The sequence below is a fragment of the Scomber scombrus genome, chromosome 19, assembly GCF_963691925.1.
Source record: "Scomber scombrus chromosome 19, fScoSco1.1, whole genome shotgun sequence".
NCBI lineage: Eukaryota > Metazoa > Chordata > Actinopteri > Scombriformes > Scombridae > Scomber > Scomber scombrus.
In genome coordinates, this window is record NC_084988.1 from 11,187,713 (window position 1) to 11,205,600 (window position 17,888).

Here is a 17,888-nt window from a genome sequence, read left to right on the forward strand (position 1 = left end):
AACATAAGAGGTCAGAGTTATCACAGCTTCTTCACAGAGTATCTGTGGAATCTTTGCATATTTTGTGAAATCTAATTTTCCCCTCAGCTGGAATATTGGCTGCAGTTTCATACTTTGGCATGGTAGGATCGATGGTAAATATGAGACTACTTTCTATATGTCAATGTCATGAAGAAAACAATCTTATGATTTCTCCCAAGAGAGTGTGAGGTCAGAGTAAAGCGAGGGAGAGTGGGAGGGGAGAGGGCAATTTTGAATCCAAAAGCCAACAGTTGTTACTATTGGCCTGTGTTGTTTTTCTGTGTGTGAAGGGGGTCCTGTCCTTTTGAGCTTTTCAGAAGATGTGACAATGGCTGGATGTTGAGAACATATGTAGAGAGACCCCTGTGGCTCATGGAAGAGGAGATTCATGCTGGCCCTGCGGTTTGAGAAAATACAAGGCCGCTCCTTTCACTCCTCACCCCTCAGTTAATGAATGCGTGAATGACAGAATGCTGCTATAGGCCATTCAGGGGCCAAAGTCCCCAAGAATTCACCCTTGCACAAACGCATCCAGCAATGACAAATACATTTGCTTAACAAATCAAAAGGAAGGAGAAAGGCTAATGGCTGTGTGTGTGTTTGTGTGTTTGTGTGTGTGTGTGTGTGTGTGTGTGTGTGTGTGTGTGTGTGTGTGTGTGTGTGTGTGTGTACATGTGTGTATGAGAGAAAGAGGGAGAGAGAGAGAGAGAGAGAGAGAGAGAGAGAGAGAGAGAGAGAGAGAGAGAGAGAGAGAGAGAGAGAGAGAGAGAGAGAGAGAGAGAGAGAGAGTTTATGGGTGGGAGAATTGGATGGTGAGAAGAGAAGGGGGATAATTCAATTAGTCCTCTTCCTCAGTAGAGAAATGAAGGCAGGTTAAAAGGGAGGGATTATTATTTGTACAAGACTGGCCAGGGCTTTACACAAAAGAAACAAATAAAGATTGGAGAGAACATCTACAAGCAGGGGATGTGATAAAGGAGAGCGGGACAGAGAAAAAGAGGGCATTGAAAGCTCTGCTCTGTCTGAATTAACCAGCTCTCTGAAAACTGTGCCTGTGACTAACATCGGGCTTTCCCCCCTCCTCTCCTTTCCACTCTTTCAATTGAATTTTAAAACAATTCTAAAGAAAATTGTCAGATACTCTTCCAAAAGCTCGGTATACATCATTCTGTCCTTCTATCTGCATCTTTTGCAGGAAGGGAATGTTGAAGCTGTGTGAGGCTTTCACCAGGAAAGATGCCAAATCAAATCTAAACTCACGAGGTGTGTTTATGTGTTTTGTGCATGCATATATGAACATACAATAAATTACACTTCAATAAAATATTTAGAGTTTCTTGTTTGTCCCCTTTATACACAAACAAGAAGAAAAAATATCTTTAAAAAAAAAGAAGTTTGGCCTTCCTTCTGTCCTCAATCTCTGAGTGAAGCATAGTCTGCTGTTTGGTGAGAGGTCTCCAGTCAGGGAGCGATGGAGCTGTGAACAGCTGTGAAGTCATTTTGATAATGATGAGAATAATAAGCATGCAGACTGGCGTGGTGGAGCCGCTAAGGCCTGTGAGGCTCAGGGCTTTGCTGTTGCAGCTTCACTGCTCCTGAATAGATAAAAGTGATTAAAGCACTCCTGATTATCCCTGACCAATATGTAATGGATTTACAGCCCTTTCAATTAGTCCGTATTTGCTGGCCACTCATTACTTGGGCTTTTGGTTAGGTAATCAGGGTCTGAGGGCTTTGGGTAGGGAGTGGGCATTGGTGGGGGAGGGTGGGCCGGGGGGCTCGGGGTGCAGGGTGCACAGGGGGCATCCGACCCTCTTAAATGTGTGGATGATCCATTAGACTGAAGCTCTAAACTTAGTCTCCTCTACTTTCTCTCTTTCTTCTTTTACTACTCTGTTCCCGCTACATTGTCTCTCCATCTCTGGGAGTCACGTGCTCAGAGAGCAGCTTATGTGTCCTGGTGTGGCCACCTCCTCCTGAAATCTGACCTGTGTAGCAAAATCAATACAGCCTGATGTTCTGATAATGTCCTGACATTAGCGAGGGTGGGGGGGACATGTGGTCGATCACTTTATACTTGATAAACACAAATAGACAGACAGAAAGACTGACACATAAGAAAACAGCTGACTAATGAATAATGTTCCATTATTTTGAATTACTGTGGCATTTGAATATTTACTCAAAACCATGTGGCATCTTGTGAATGAAATAATAAGATATTATCATTCACCATCTCAAACATGTCTAAATATCACAAATTTGAAAATGTGGTTTCAAAAATCGGTGCACACTGTCCAAAACTTTACACCTTTACACACACAATCATTCTCCAGTAACTAGCACTCCTCTTATTCAGCCCCAGAAAAACATTCTTCTCCAGGCCAAACAAACAGCGCATCTCATATTGGAGTAAATGTCATAGATTGTTTGGCCATCTCTCTATTACTCAGAGTGTGCTGAGCAGGGTAAACAGTCCAAACTGATTAGATTGACCTGGTCACTCTGTCCCTCTGACAGGTGGCTGACAGGTGAGCATCACAGCGCTGCCGTTACTCATCTCCCTCAGTGACGACTATGTGACAGGTGTGTGTGTGTTTGTGTGTGTGTGTGTGTGTGTGTGTGTGTTTCCACCCGTGTTGTTTTCAAACATTCATATCATTCATGCGTATTTCCAAAACGTTACGGCTGTGCTTACCGTGAGATGCTGGAACAGCCATGCCCTCATGATGTTAGTGGCCACCTTGGGGAAAATGCCACGCTTTTTCTGCCTCTTCTTATCCTTGTCTGGATCATCATCATCCCCTGTGCCAGGCGATGCAACGCTGTTGTCTAAGCCATCTCCTGGACAGAAACCAAAGCCAGGGTTAAATAACATCCCAGACCACACCACTGACTCAGAGTACAATATAAAAAAAATCCTACTCAAAGCACAAACAGACTGTATAGACTGTCAAAGCTGAGTTTAAGGCTTATGAAAGATGGATAATCTGACAAATACTACAGATACCTAAGACAGAATTCAAAAGCACTGCACTGAGGCCTAATAAACTGCCAGAGCAAAGTCTGTGTTGTGTAGTGAAGATATGGAGGTAAGGGGATTTAGACGGTCTTAGACGAAGGCCTGTACAGAGAGTGAGGGGTTTACACAGAGGCCTAGCAGAGTTGTTCAATACCCCAGAGCACAGGAGAGGGGAATGGGGGTTAATGACTCTAATGTTATGGTTGGACACTGAAACACAAGGTTCCTCATTCCAGTTCTACAGTAGGAAGAGAAGGAGAGAAAAAATGAAGCAAGATGACAATGAAGTACAAGGAGTCTTCAAGTACAGTAGAGTCTTGGACTCATGTCATTAACTCAATTAGATTTGCATGCTTGACATATGTAGAGCATTTTTTTCATCTTTTGAAGAGAGCCAAAGGGGACAAGAACGAGTTATGCAGACTTGTACAGTACACACACACACACACACACACACACACACACACACACACACACACACACACACACACACACACACACACACACAAACTAACTCACTCACTCACTCACATACACACAAAACTCTCATGATAATTCAGGGCATCTAGTTGAGAAGCATGCGTATTGAAGTAAGGATGTGATTTGGGGTGGTTCATTGTTGCACTTCGATGCACATAATGGACTCATATGCCTCCCCCAACCCAACCCCTGACTCTCCTAGTCCTCCTCTCACACTCCCTTCCCTCACAGCAGCACCTCCCCATTCTGCCACAAGATTAGCATGACAGGCCAGTGGCAGCTTCGCCTGAATTAATGTCCGTCAGTGTTTGATTTCAAGGGGAAAACATGCACATACCCAGGCACGATTTCTCCTTTAAATTGAAGTTTCCAGCTTTGTCCCTTGCCCTTTTCTTGTTCCTCCTTCCTGGCATTAATTGTGCATTAGCAAAAATGATTTACTTTTAACAGTCATAGTTATTTTTTTCTTGCCCCCAGGCACAAATGCCTTGAAAGCCTTCCTTGAGGGCATCTAAATTATGTATCTGAAAAACTCCTCCACTAAGGCAGAGAAGGACCCTGACATTCTCAAAATCCAGACTCACATGTCCTCCTGTTTTTGGGGAGGCATCAATCACAACCACCTATACAAGCCCTAATCTCGCATAAATATTTGAACTAATAACATTAAAAAGGGGGAAAGAAAAAGGATCCGACTGGTAGCGTAATCAAATGCAAAATAAATGAAGAATACAAGGACAGCAGGGGCCCTCACTTCTAACTACTTTCCTCATTTTCTTTTTCTTTTTTCTCTCCCTTGTTTTCCCTCTCTTTTTCTTCTCTCTGTCTATCTTTTCTGTCTGTGCACAGTGTTTTCCTTCCACATCATTAGTGCAGAGCCACACGAAAGGGGAAAACAGAGAAGTGCCGACTTTACGCTCCCTGTGTGAAGTTAAAGAAGCAACAGCCCCTCTGAAGGACATATGGGAATGGGGACACAGACTAGGGGTGTTGTAATTGTAGAATAGGCATTCATTAGTGGCAAATGCCATAAATCCCAGGCTAAGTACGAATCCTTGTTCAGGAAAGCCTAAAACAATAAACTTTGGTCTGGCCATAGCCCTACCCTGGCTGCGAGGGGCTTCCTGAGAAATGTGACCCAGACGGAAGTCAAGTCTAACTCCCCCAGTTTGCTTCCTAACTTCAATAACAACAAAACTAGTGAGCTGTGAATTTTAACCACCCTCCTCTTGTTTTTCTGCTTTTGAGCTTTGCTGAATAATGTTGATGCACAGCTTGTTTGTTTGTGTGCCGCTAGGTTTTGTGTTGATTTTCGAGCAAGTCTCCAAATCCCTCTCCTGCTGTGAGCAGTCAGGCTCATCCAATGGAACCACACAGTGGCCAAAAGGCTGGCAGATTAATTTTATTGACGTTTCCATTTTCACTGCAATGCGATAGCCTCCCCCCTGGCCAGGGCCAGAGCGACCCGTGCGTATTTACAGACTGACCTGTCACTTCATTACCCAGCATGCTTGCTGCCTCCTGCCCTAGCCCGCAAGGGTGAAACCAGACTCCAAGGCTCTCAGCTCCTCTGTCCCTCTATCTTTCTCTCACATGTACATGGATACTGTCATGTGTACATAGACAAGGCTTGTGGCATTCAAGCATGAATTTTGTGTACACTAATAGTTGTTATTGTCTTTACATATACTACATAGACATATGCACACAGTATATAACAAAGAAATAACAAAGAAAGAAATTAGAGGAAGATGAAGCAAGAGGAGGAGTTGAAAAAGAATAAAGAAGGCCCAACTTGCACAACCTCATTACATCTAAAGGAGAGCTGGTGCTTTGCATCCACCCCCACTCCTTTCTTATGAGCAAGAGAAGGAACGCTGCAGGGCAAATTGTCCCAAACGCTAATGGCTTCTGACTGTTCCCTGGCAACTCTGCCATTCTAACCTGTGTGGATGTGCACTCTAAAAAAAATGGGGAAAGGAAAAAAAGCACAGGGCAGAGCATGGGGAAGCGTCCCATCATCTGGCCATGTGACACAGATGGGGGTTGGCTATTAGGAGGCAGCCGAAAGGCCTAGGGGAGCCGAGGTGCTGGAGTGTAGCCCCAGGCACTTTTGGAAAAGCAGCGCCCTTGGAGACAGAAAAAAGACAGCCCCCCCGCCCCCCTTACTCTCCCCACTCTCTTTCTGTCTTTCCTCACTCTTTCCTTCTCTCTCCATCTCCCTTGAATACTATCAATATTTTGACTTAAAGTGCTTGCAATGAAAGTTCTGTGCATACTTCTGTATGCAGAAACTGAGGAGGTGTAATCAGGCAAGATGGAAGACAATGACCAAACGCAATAAGGGTGAGAGATGGAATGAACAAGCAAACAAACAAGCAAGTCCAAGAGCACATTAAGCTCACATACATTCCCTCTCTCATCACCAGTTGGTGGTTATTAAAAATGCATTCAGATATATCTCCCCGTGAGTAAATTGGTCTCAGGGCTGAGCTCATTAACGGGTTGGGAAAGGACTGTAAACACACTGCAACTCTGCTTATCTAATGTTGGCACATTCAGGGTCGCTTCAGGATTTCTTGCACAAAGAATTGGTTTAGCACAAAGTGTCCTACAGTCTCTGCTGAGATTAAGTGGGATTCAAGGGAGTTCTAATGACTCCAGAGATCATGCCTCATGTCTAGGAGGCACCCTGTCCCCCTAGGGAACCACTAAGGTCTAGTCAGCCCTAGAAGCATTATGTATCTGACTGTAAGTAACACATATCGCGACTCTTTCACTACACCAAGAATGTCCTCCTTCTGGGGTGCTACCATTGTGATATACCCATGCATGAATGCATAATGACTTCTCAATAGTTGGAAAACACATTCAGACCCAGTCATGGTTAGTTATCACATAACACGCCAGATTTATAGGTCCCTATACTATTTATATACCTACTGAAGAGCTTCTGTACAAGCTTTAGATGTTGTGTGTGTATTATTCTAAAGGCTGTGCAATGATTTTGCACTGGGAGGCCCCAGCGTTTGTTTCAGGGTAATGAACCAAGAGTGTTGAGGCAGTGGCTTATGGAAGCTGTGGTTAAAGTGACTAATTACAACAGAGCCCCCCCACACAACCACCACCACCCCCCACGCCCCCTGTCAGCCCAAACTAGTCAGGCATGTTCACCCAAGCTCACCCAAATGAGGAGAAGAGAAAAACTCATGAGTAGAGTTAGATGGAAAGAGAAGAAGGTGGAGGACAGAGGCTAAGAGTTTTGTTACAGCAAGAGCTCCTTTGGCCTTCTTTACCTTAGCACACCATAGTGACCAGGCCCTCCGACCCTCCCTCCAGCACCCTCCTAATACACCACATCTAGCCCTGCAGGCTTGGCCGTAGAGAATGAAGAGAAAAGAAGAGGGGGATTTAGAGCCTCCCTTTTCCCTCTTTTTCTCCTCAACTTTTCAGCCAACATAAGCAGCGTTTAGCACATTCAGTCCCCCAAATGGCAGCGAATGAGAGAAGCAGTGGGGGCTCCTCTTTTGTCCGTCTGGTTACCCCTTTTATTTACTCTGGATTTACGAAGGGGTCTTTGCTGGCTCTGGGACCACATGCTCTTGACGCACACACAATCTCTCTCTCTCTCTCTCTCTCTCTCTCTCTCTCTCTCTCTCTCTCTCTCTCTCTCTCACACACACACACACATACAAAAACACGTAGAGACTCTATTCACACTAGGGGAATGGCGGGCCCTCTGTTGCTCTGTGCCGACTGGGGATTACAGGTCTTCTGACTATAACCGCATGCTAGCAATATGCTTTGCACTGACGTAACATACATTGCAGACAAGTGCTAATGAGTAGAACATAATCCCTTTAATAATAAAAAACACACACTAGAGCAAAAGTAAGTAACCCATCATTGTATTTGTGTGTCTTTGTATGACCACACACCATATGGTTTACTGCGTTCATTTAGATCCATACAGTAGATGAGGGCGTTTAAATGGAACTGTTTTAGTGTGGCTGCACCACTGCAGCCAGTGTTTTACGCTGATTATTTCCTGATCTGTGCTTAAACAAGCAGCAGCCCCTTGCACTGGACCATAAAACAACAGCTTAGTAAACAGCAAGCATGCTGACAAATTGGTAGCGCTCAGGCCGGAGTCATTAACAGCCCTAAAACCTGTCAGAGCAATTACAACAAACTCTCTCCTTCAGCAAGTCTCCCTGCCAAACTCCGATGTCACTACCCGCCTCCTCTTTACCGCCCCCTCTTACCACCATGACACTGGCTAAAGGTGAAAGAGAGAAGACTACCAGTTTTTCCTCTCTTCTCCAATAGCCATGACACCCCAGAGATATGGGAACAAACCCTCATTTCAAACACAGCTGTATCTGCATCCTGGGTGCTATACGACTGAGTGGTTCCTTTTGCATGAGAAGTAATGTGTAGTTGTCTCCCCCCAAAAACACATCATTAAGTGTTCCCTTAAATGAAGTGGAATAAGAGCTTCTAATTAGATGGGTTTTTTCTATGTGTGGGGAAGCGAGGCAGTCAGGCAGTAAGAAAGGCAGGGAGGGAAGGAAGGAGGGAGGTGGGGGGTAGTTGCTCAACAACTCCTGTACCTCCTCTCCTCCCTCCCTTCTCCGCCCCTTCTCTAAGCCTCCTAACCCTGCCATCAGGCAGATATCTCTCTGTCATCTCTGGAATGCTGGAGATAACTATCGCCTCCACACCGATACAAGGCCTCTCTCCTCTCACAAGCCCAGTGTTGACCCCACTGTGCACATCCCTACCAAAGAGGGTGAGGTTGAAGTGGAGGGAGCAGAGAGAAAGACAGGGGAGGGGTGAGGGTTGGAGGTAAAACTTGTTTTTAACAGCCAGTTAGGCTATTTTACCTTTTAACCCAAAATATGGGCTGGAGCAAAGCCACCCTCACATTTCAGCTTCACCCCTGGAGCCAAAGACAAGTGGTTTGTCCAGAAGGGAGCTTGATGAGGGGGGGCAGGCTGTCTGGTTACTCCTTTCACTGCCTAGAATTCTTTGGATCTTCTTATAACATTATCATCTGCCAAGAACCTAACATTTTCAATTGGGTGCACCAAGATTTTCAAAGGATTTTGCCTGATCTAATAAACAACAGTTAACTTATTACATCATAAATTGGCCACACGACGACTGTTCATGCTTCCTGGGATGATTTTTCGAATACTTTCTTGCAATTCTATACCTATAAATTGTGTATTTTGACACACAGAAAAGTGTTTCTTCTACACATATGTGGAGTATGCATAAAATAATGTATGTCAGCTGAGACAAGATTCTGTCGTTTAAATGGGGCATTATTTGTAGAGGAAAAAAGATTGAAAGAAAAGAGATGGAATAAAGATGTATAAAAGAAAGGAGGCAGGCTGTTGCAGATGTCAGGACCCAATTTGCATGAATGGCAAAGGGCTAAATTGCAGGGGATGGGGGAGCAACCCTCCACCCCCTCACCCCACTCTTTTTGGGGAACTAAAAGGGAGCTGTGATGCCCATGACTGCCCCTCACTCAGCAGACAGGGATCAGTGGCTAATGAAGGGCTTTGGGTCTCCACCAGACATTTCACACTCTCTGCCTCCCTGACAACTCCACCCCATTCCCCCTGCACTCCAGTACAGCAGAAGAAACTGCCACTGCTCCTCTCTTACTCTCCAAATCAAACAGGACTAATTGGTCTCACAGGTAATATCAGTTCATCCTTTGTTTCTTAATAAACAAATTTACGAACCGGCTGATGACCTGTCCAAACCTTGCTAACTTCTTTCTTTCATTACCAAAAATAGTAAAATGGAATAATTCTTTATGTTGGCATATAACATTGCATGTATTGACAATAATAGCTCTATAATTTATAAATGTTTTGATAGAAAAACAGGGCTGAGTGCCCACAGTGAAGCATTCTTAAAACCCAAGGTTTGATGTGGCATTAAATATTAAAGAATAGGTAATTCCCAAAAGCAAGTGGGGCTATGTTGAATTGAAACAAGCATGATCACTAGTAAAACAAGCTGCTTCCACACTTTTTACTTCCTAAAAATGACTAAGTTGCTCTACTTTGGAATACACTTTAGAATGATAATAAAAAAATACTGAGATGATACAGAGCAACCAAAAACAAAGAGATGGAGAGCACACAGATGCATCATATGGATCCATCTGCTAGTGAAGAAATAGCTTCATAATCCCCAGTAGGAACTATTGTATATCAAAGTCCTCTATCTAAACCACAAGAAAGAGCAGGTTGCCAGTTTGAACAAAGTGTGGTTTCGTAATTCAGAACAACATATACTGTTTAAGTTAATGTATGATAACATCAGCAGTGATTCTTTACCCTCAATTACAATTTAAAACCAAACACACAAACGTTCTGTGACTTGGATCTATTACAGATATTGTTGCCACACCTGATGGACAGTGGCATGAAAGCAGAGTTGGAGTTTCTACATAGAGCTGGGGGGTTGGTAGAGTAAATGGATTTAAAAGGTTTATAAATCAACAAGTCAACCATCAGATTGTAGCCTCTGCTCAGCAGCCCTCTCATCAACCAAATGCCATGAAGTTTTTTTTTCTCCTCGCTCTCTTTTTTTCACATGAATGTCCTGGAGGCAGGGAACAAAGCGAGCAGAACTGATTACTGCGCTGTTGCCCCGCTCCGCCAGTCTAAACTCTGTTTGGCTTCCTAATGAGCTCACTAAAAACCCAATTCATCACCCATAACCCCTTCTCAACCTGCCTTGAAATCCCCCATTATGGCAAGTCAAGGACAGTCCGTTTACAGGCTTTGGGCTCGGGTCAAGGGCTGTGAGGGGTGGATGTCAGTGGTCATAGTAACAGTGCAGCCAAGGGTTTTCTTTTTTTTTGGACAGGGGATAATATCCATGTGGCTTGTCTTTCCCCCAGAATCTAAATTTGTTCACAAACTCCATTGATTTTATATATCAAAAATATCTTGGTTTTTACTATTTCACAAGGGTGTGTTGTCCTTCACTGCCTAAACCAGCCTCCCCCAATCCCTTATGCCCCCCTTCTTTTGCAACACCGGTGGTGTCCCAGCCTGAGCGGAGGAATGTCCGGCTTGATGGCTGCAGCAGCGGGAATGTCCCGTTCTAGTCAGCCTTCGCACCAGAGATTTCAGTTTTAATACCCCTTCGTCCCATCCCCGCAAAGACAGGAATTTGGTGGGAAGGGAATGTGGCGGGATGGGGGGCTGAGAGGGTCAAATACAGTTGGTCTATTAAGGATTATGCAGGGAGAAACCAAAAAAAAAAATGTTTTAAAGAAGAAAAAAAAGAGAGAAAATATGAGAATATTGCAGGTAGATGACAAACAGTCGGGAAGGTAGGCAATGGGAGGAAATAGAAAAATAAGGGAAGGAAAATATCTTGAGGGGGTGTAGGATAAGAGCTGGGTGTTGGTTGGGAAGGGGGGTCAGAAATTGAGAGGTGGAGGAGGAGGACAGCAGAGGGTTGGGGTAAACTCCCACAGTTCCTCATTACATGGAGTTGAAATGATCCTCCTGACACCTGAGCTGTAACCAAGAGATTACAGAATTGATGAATCCTTGGTTTAAAATGCAGCTGTTTTATTCTGCTTTAGTAATTAATTCTTTTTCCGATAGTGTATTGATTAAGCGTAGCCCCTGATAAAGTTCAAACTGAGAGAGATCCCTCCGGGGCTTTGGCTTGGCCTGCTCTGGAGAGTCAATGAAAACGTCCTCCCTCCACCTGCATCTCTCTCTCTGTCAGCACAGTTTACCCTCATAAATTAGTAAGATCTGTGAGGAGTGAGGATCTTGCTTAGTTGATACTTGCTTTGTCTGCCCACTTGCTGATACACTTCCGTTATTTTTATGCCATTACACCTACACACATTCAGATGTCCATATTGATAAGTTCAAATTACACAGCTCACCAAAACATTAATGTTAGAAGGATTTTTCTGGCATACTACATGTACTCATAGATACAGGTCTTTCACCTAGCAGCTGATTCATTTGCGCTTTTCTCCCACCTCCCTTGCTCTCATTCTCACCCTAACAGGGAATCATGGCATATAGAACGAGAGTGTCCTCTTTCACAAAACTACTCTTTCATTCTTTTTATTGCCACGTTTTTCCATACGGCTGTGAGTGAGAGTCTGATCAACAGAGTGTAGAGCGGGTCCCTCTGGGGAGCCAACTAGCAGAGAAATCAGATACAGCTTTACAAGAGAGTCAGCCGCTCATGTCTTGTCAAGACCCCTCACCTACCAGCTCCTTTACAAGTCAATAACCCGGGCCCAGTGTCCTCCACTGGGCCTTGGCACACATTCAACACTTTCTATAGGAAGCAGTGGTAGGCAGGTGGGGTGGAGCCCACAGTTCCATGGTGTAATGCTCCATTATTCTGTATGATTTTACGGAAATAACGTATGTTTATTTCCAAAATACTCCTTACACAAAATGAAATATATAACCACAGTCCTAGCTGTGGTGGGACACTATATTTAATTCCAAAATACAAACGGACTCCTCTGACATTCCTGTTGTACATAGTGATAAATAATTGGTGACCCCATGAAGACAGAAGAGCCTGTTAAAAGCCGTTTTCAATATTAAGAACTAATGAAAGAGTGAATGAATTAAGGGATAAGGGAAAAATATAATTAAAGGGTGGAAGCAGTGCTTAATACATTTACTCGAGACTATTTCCTTTCATTAATGGGACTGCAGCATGAGGAGAGAGGGTTTTGACGAGGCTAGTATTGACCGCCCGCCTTGCTCCTTAAGGTAAATCCAGCAGGTCATTTCATTAAGGCCCAATTCCATGGCACTAATTTTGATTTTAGGGGCTTGACAGCTGTTGGCAGTGGAAATTGCTGTGGCAGGAACAGTGAAAGAGAAGCCTATTACTGATGTGAAAAAAATACAAATTGCAAAGCTTTCAGTTCAAATTACTGCCACTCTGCCTCATTGACCCACCGAAGTTCGTATTTCGCCACGTCCCTGGAACTTACCTTTTGATTAGTAGCATGAAAAAGGGGAGTGACAGCACACAAGTTAACATCTCAAATTTGAGATGCAGAGAAAGAAATGCATGTGAATATACACACATGCTGTTAACAATGTAATTCTACACTGAGCTATCAAAAAAGGAACACTTGTATCATGTATTGAAATGTGATACAATGGCCTTACAATAAATTCTACATTCCTTAAAAAGTTCAGTTGACTGCCAGTTTAGTTGTTTGTGGGTTATATCATATTAAGAATATTAACAAGAACAATGCAAACTACAGCCTCAACTGACCACATCATTGAATCAACACCACTCTGACACAGTTGTTTGTTTTTAATGTTCTAAATAAGACATTACTGATCTGTACTCATACAACATGATTACATCAGGTTGGTCTGGCGGTGTGATGGACCTGACTCTCAATGTGAGCTCTTTATCGCCTCGCCTTGCAAGTTAATATGCAGCAATAAAGTTCCAAAAGGGAGAAAAAAAGCTCCTCCTCTGATGCTATTAATTAGCAGTGTACTAAGCTTTTTGAAGCTCTCCATCTCCTTTTGTTTCACCCTCTCTTTTCTTTTCTTTCTTTTTTCTTTTTTTACTGCACGGCCTTCGTTATTGACTTTTCAATTTTTCCCCCCTCCATCCACCCCCTATACTAGCAGTAGCACCAGTGCTTCTGCAGCAGGGCCCAGCCCAACAATACCCCCAAGCCCACTCTCTGAGACACTGGCTGGGGAGCCCTGAGAGCTGGGCCAGCCCTACAGCTCCCACCAGCCCAACACCAACTCCCCACGAGACCAAAATCAAAGAGAGAGGCCCTTAAAATATAACCATGGGTATAATGAGGGTGCTCCAAAGAACAATAAGCATATACACCAAAGGAGAAACAAGAGTAGGAGTACAAAAGAAAGAGGGAGAAAACTACAGGACTGTTGGCCTGAAAGTGTTCTTGAGAAGTGAACAACTGTGAGTATATGAGGAAAAAGCTGAACGATACTGTGCTGTGGGAGAGAGGGCAAAGGGCCACAGCCAGTGGTGATGGTAGCCGGGGCCACGCATATATCCAACCACGTATCTAAACCCAAAACAACAAGGGGGTCTGCCGCATGCCTCTGGAGCCGAAGGGAGCCAAAGGGAGCACGACTAATTTCTGCACAACAATAGGCCTGGATGAGCGCCCACACAATGGCAGGTGCTTTGAATAGCAGCAGGGCCCTTGCAGTGGGGCTCTTCTCCTCTCTCACTCTAAGGTCTTGGGCTCTGGCTTGTGTAACCTTTCATTTTCAACCGGGCTTCCTTTTGACTCATAAAGGATGAAAATGATCTCATGGGGGGCCAAAGGAGTAAGAGACAGCCAGGCCTGTGAGGCACAATTCAGAGCAATCATCTTTTCATACTTCTGTATTATCTGCCTCCCACATGTTTCTTTCTCTCTATTTCTATTGCTTTTTATTCATGTGTTTTCACTCTTTTAAATGATTTCTGTCTTTACATTTGCAGAATATCTTCTTCTCTTTAATTCTTCTTCTTCTTCAATTTGTTTCTTCTTTTGTTTTGTTTTACAACATTCTCTTTTTTTTTCATTGACTGTTGTGTTATTATATTCTGTAGCAGTTGTGTTTGTTGTGCTGCTGTTGGGCTGTCCTGTAGGCCATGATGCAGTGGTAAAGGCAGTTTTCCCCCCACCTTAAGAGCATTCTTTCCGGGGTCACAAGGTCGGGCTTCACAGATGTCTCCTGCAGACACTCAGTTGTCTAAACACTGCATCCCTGGGAGTAAGCATTCGTACTAAACAATGCAGCTTTTCCCCCTGACTCTGGAAAATGTTAAATGTTTTTTTTCTTTTTTTTTTGTTTCTCCTTTTCTTCCTCTCTGTTTTATTTTTTGAATGAAGCTATACAGTGAGTGCAATTTTTCCAAGGTGGAGGTTTTTGTGTTTAGATAATGAAAGAAAGCACTGGTTATCACAAGATAGCGGTGTTTTCTGGCTGCTTTCATTCTTTTGAACACTCCCCGTCTCCCTAAGTTTCCTCCAATTGTTCTAATGGGGCCTTAGTCATCCTTGCCTTGGTGGCAGAGGGAAAGATGCTTTTAAAGGTCTTTTTCTTCTTTCTGTATGTGTTGCCAGGAGAGAAAAATGAAAACATGTAGTAACTGTCCTGAAATCCACACTGAGAGACAGATACAAGAAACCCTTGAGTAAGCAGGGCAGAAGCCAAACAAAGAGCGACCCTGGATGAACAGAAAGACAATATTTGAAGTAGAACATCTCTGTGTAGCCTCAATCTCAACAAAAATGGTAGAGAAGAGAATTCCTGAGCCAAACGGCTTTCATTAAAGGGAAATCAGCTCCTGCTCTTTTAGGGGGCGGAGCGTGACACTGGTAAAAGAGACAAGATTGCAGCATTTAACATGCAAGTTCTGCCTCAGAACATGGAAAAGTGTGTAATTGGAACAACATTTTAAGGCACTGAGCTATCCTTGAATATCTTACTCCTTTTCATCTTGCCTTCCCTTGTTCCTTTTTCTCTTCCTTCGTTTGATATGGTGTTCTTGCTTCCCCCTCCAAACATCTTCTCTGTATTCTGCAAATTGATAACCCTCTAAATGAATTATGGTAAATGCATAATGAAGGTTTTCTCAGCTTCCGCCCTGCAGCCAGCAAGGATGGAGCATCTCGTTTGGCATGTTTGATTTGTTTTGTTGCGCATTTAGCCCCAGTGTTCCTTCAGAGTGTTCACTGCTTGGGGCATGTAAATAAGAAATTATCCTTGCTGACTAACATGGCTAATACCTCCTCTGGGGTAATCAAAAATTATTAGACGCTTGCTTCCAATAAACATTAGGGCTCATGGCACTAACCACTGTCAAATTGCTCACCTCCGCCTGCTCCCCAATAGCCATAAAATGGGTGAACAAAAGTGATCAGGTGTGGAAAAAGCACTCTGGCTTCGTGGAAACTGAGAGATCACGGGACTGCTATTATGCCTAAAAAAGCAGCCCTTGGCTTTAAGAGTCATTAAAGCATGTACTAGAGTGGGAATCAGACTAGAAAATGAGCTTATCTTGCATAATGCCCTCAAAAGCTTTGCATAAACGTGAAAGATGTGCGCGTGAAAATCAGCAGCAGAGAGGAAGAACTCGAATTGTAACACACTTCCTTTATCATCCTCCCACTCTCTTGGACGGTGGCAGCATGGTTAAAGCACTACCTGTAGGGTACAGCTGCTCTGCTCGGTTCCAAACATGCTTCATGTGTGTGTAAACCCTCATTTACACAAGAGCAAACCACACAGCAAGTGAACGAGCTATAGCCGCCCTTGCTAAGCCACTCTACTCAACTGTGTGCTGTCTTTTGCGAGAGACCTTCGCTGAGATGTGGGGTTTGGACATTAGTGGGAGGAGAATAGGAAGGGTGGGGGTGGTGGAAGAGATTAAAGAGCCAAGGGAGGCAGAAGAAAGGAAAGAAAGTAAAAGAGCACAAGGCCCATTGGTCAAACACAAAGGGGGAGAGAGGGAAAGGACATCTGAAGTCAGGGTTAAACTCCAAATAAGCACACCTTAAACGGGCCTGTGTAAGCTGGCAGTCAGGCTTTTTGGAGTTTCCCTGCAGGTGTGCCTTTGACAGACTTGGCCTCTGTAACCTCTCTCTGATCTAGAATGGGGCCCAGAGTTGGACACAGAAGAAACCGGTGGCATCTTGCTGCCTCTGCCTCTCATTTTCTGTCTTTTGCATTCACACACGCATGCTTACACTCTCTGTAAACACACGCGCAGGCAAAGGCACAAGCACAGGCACAGGCACACACACACACACACACACACACACACACACACACACACACACACACACACACACACACACAGGCACACAGGCACACTCACACACACACACGCACAGGCACACAGGCACGCACACACACACACACACACTCACAAACACATACACACACACACACACACACACATACACATACACACACACACACACACACACACACACACACACACGAACACTGCCAGACAAGGGGAAAACAAATCTGGTGAGGACTAGAGCAATTGGATTATCACCTCTTAAGGGTGACTTCTTGGCTGACCCCCTTCAGGCAAGCCTGCTGAAACAAGACAGAAAATTTCCTGGGAAAACACTCTCCCTTTAAAGAACCGAAGCACTGTCATCCCTGTGAAAACACAGAGGCAGCAGCATTAATGGACGTGGAAATGCCCTTTGGGGCACGTGCTCAAATCCCTTTTAGCCATATTACATCAGACCCCTTGCGCACTCCTCATCATCACTACAACCACATGCACTGTAGTAATCAGCAGTGGAACATGGGTGTGTAAACCCACTGTATAATGAACTGATACTACAGCACTGCAGTCTTTGTTTTTGGCCCAAGCCTTGAGGTACGAGAGAAAAAGTCACTCCCCTCCTTTTACTGTGGTTCAATCATGATTACTTCCCTGCAACACTGTTTCCTCTCTGCTTTTTAATTATGCTCAACTCACCCCCAGATAAGCTGTTCTTCATCTAAGTCTCAGAGAAAGACAGAAAGAGAAGAAAAGAAAGAAAGAAAAAAAACATCTCCCCCAAGCTTTCCCTTAATGGCGCAAAACAGACATTCTCCTCAGCTGCTGTCAGAATAATCTGGGTAATTTTTTCCCTATGTTCTCCAAACATTAGTTTGCACATTAGGCTGACCCAGTTAATGCGCCTTTCCTGCTGTGGAGGACCCAGTTCCTGGCCAAGCTAGGCCAGGCTGGGTTGGGCCCGGGTCGCACTGGGGGCCTGTTCATGATTATGGACCAGAGGGACCAGGCCCCAGCCAGAGCTGAGGCAGAGGGAAGGAAGAGAAAGAGCGAAGAGGAGAGAGGGAGAGAGAGAGAGGGATGATAAGAGGGAGAGTGGGATGAAAGCTTTAGCTGTAGTGTGGATGGAAGGGCATAGATTGGTGGTGATGTTGTGGGTAGAGTACAGTGTTACTGGAAGTGAAGCTGATTCTACTTGCAGTCTTCAACCTTTTAACAGTTCCCTCTCTTTCACTGTTTTCGTGTATTTTTTCTCTCTCATGATCTATAGACTCTCGGAACATAAGACAGGGTCAGGAGAAAGACAGAAAGATAGAAAAAAGAGAGAGAGAGAGAGAGCGGAAGGGAGGAAGGAAGGAGGGAGCTGAGGGAGCTGATCATTCTCTTTAATCACATTTTGGATGAGGGCCAGGTAGTCTGCGGTACTGAGAGCGAGACAGAGAGGGGTGAGTGAGGAGAGGAGTGTGAGAGAGACAGTAAGAAAAGGAGGGGGTGAGAGAAAGAGAGGTAAAGAGGGATGAGAAATGGA

At 44.3% G+C, this 17,888-nt stretch overlaps 1 protein-coding gene across 3 annotated transcripts in view; it reads right to left on the reverse strand.

The window, feature by feature from the left end:
- meis2a (Meis homeobox 2a) overlaps positions 1–17,888 on the reverse strand; it is a 78,310-nt gene that overhangs the window by 42,672 nt on the left and 17,750 nt on the right. For all 3 annotated transcript variants that reach the window (XM_062439855.1, XM_062439854.1, XM_062439856.1), the window contains one exon: positions 2,720–2,862. In XM_062439855.1, coding sequence (XP_062295839.1) covers positions 2,720–2,862 — 143 coding nt within the window. The remainder of the gene's footprint in view (positions 1–2,719; positions 2,863–17,888) is intronic.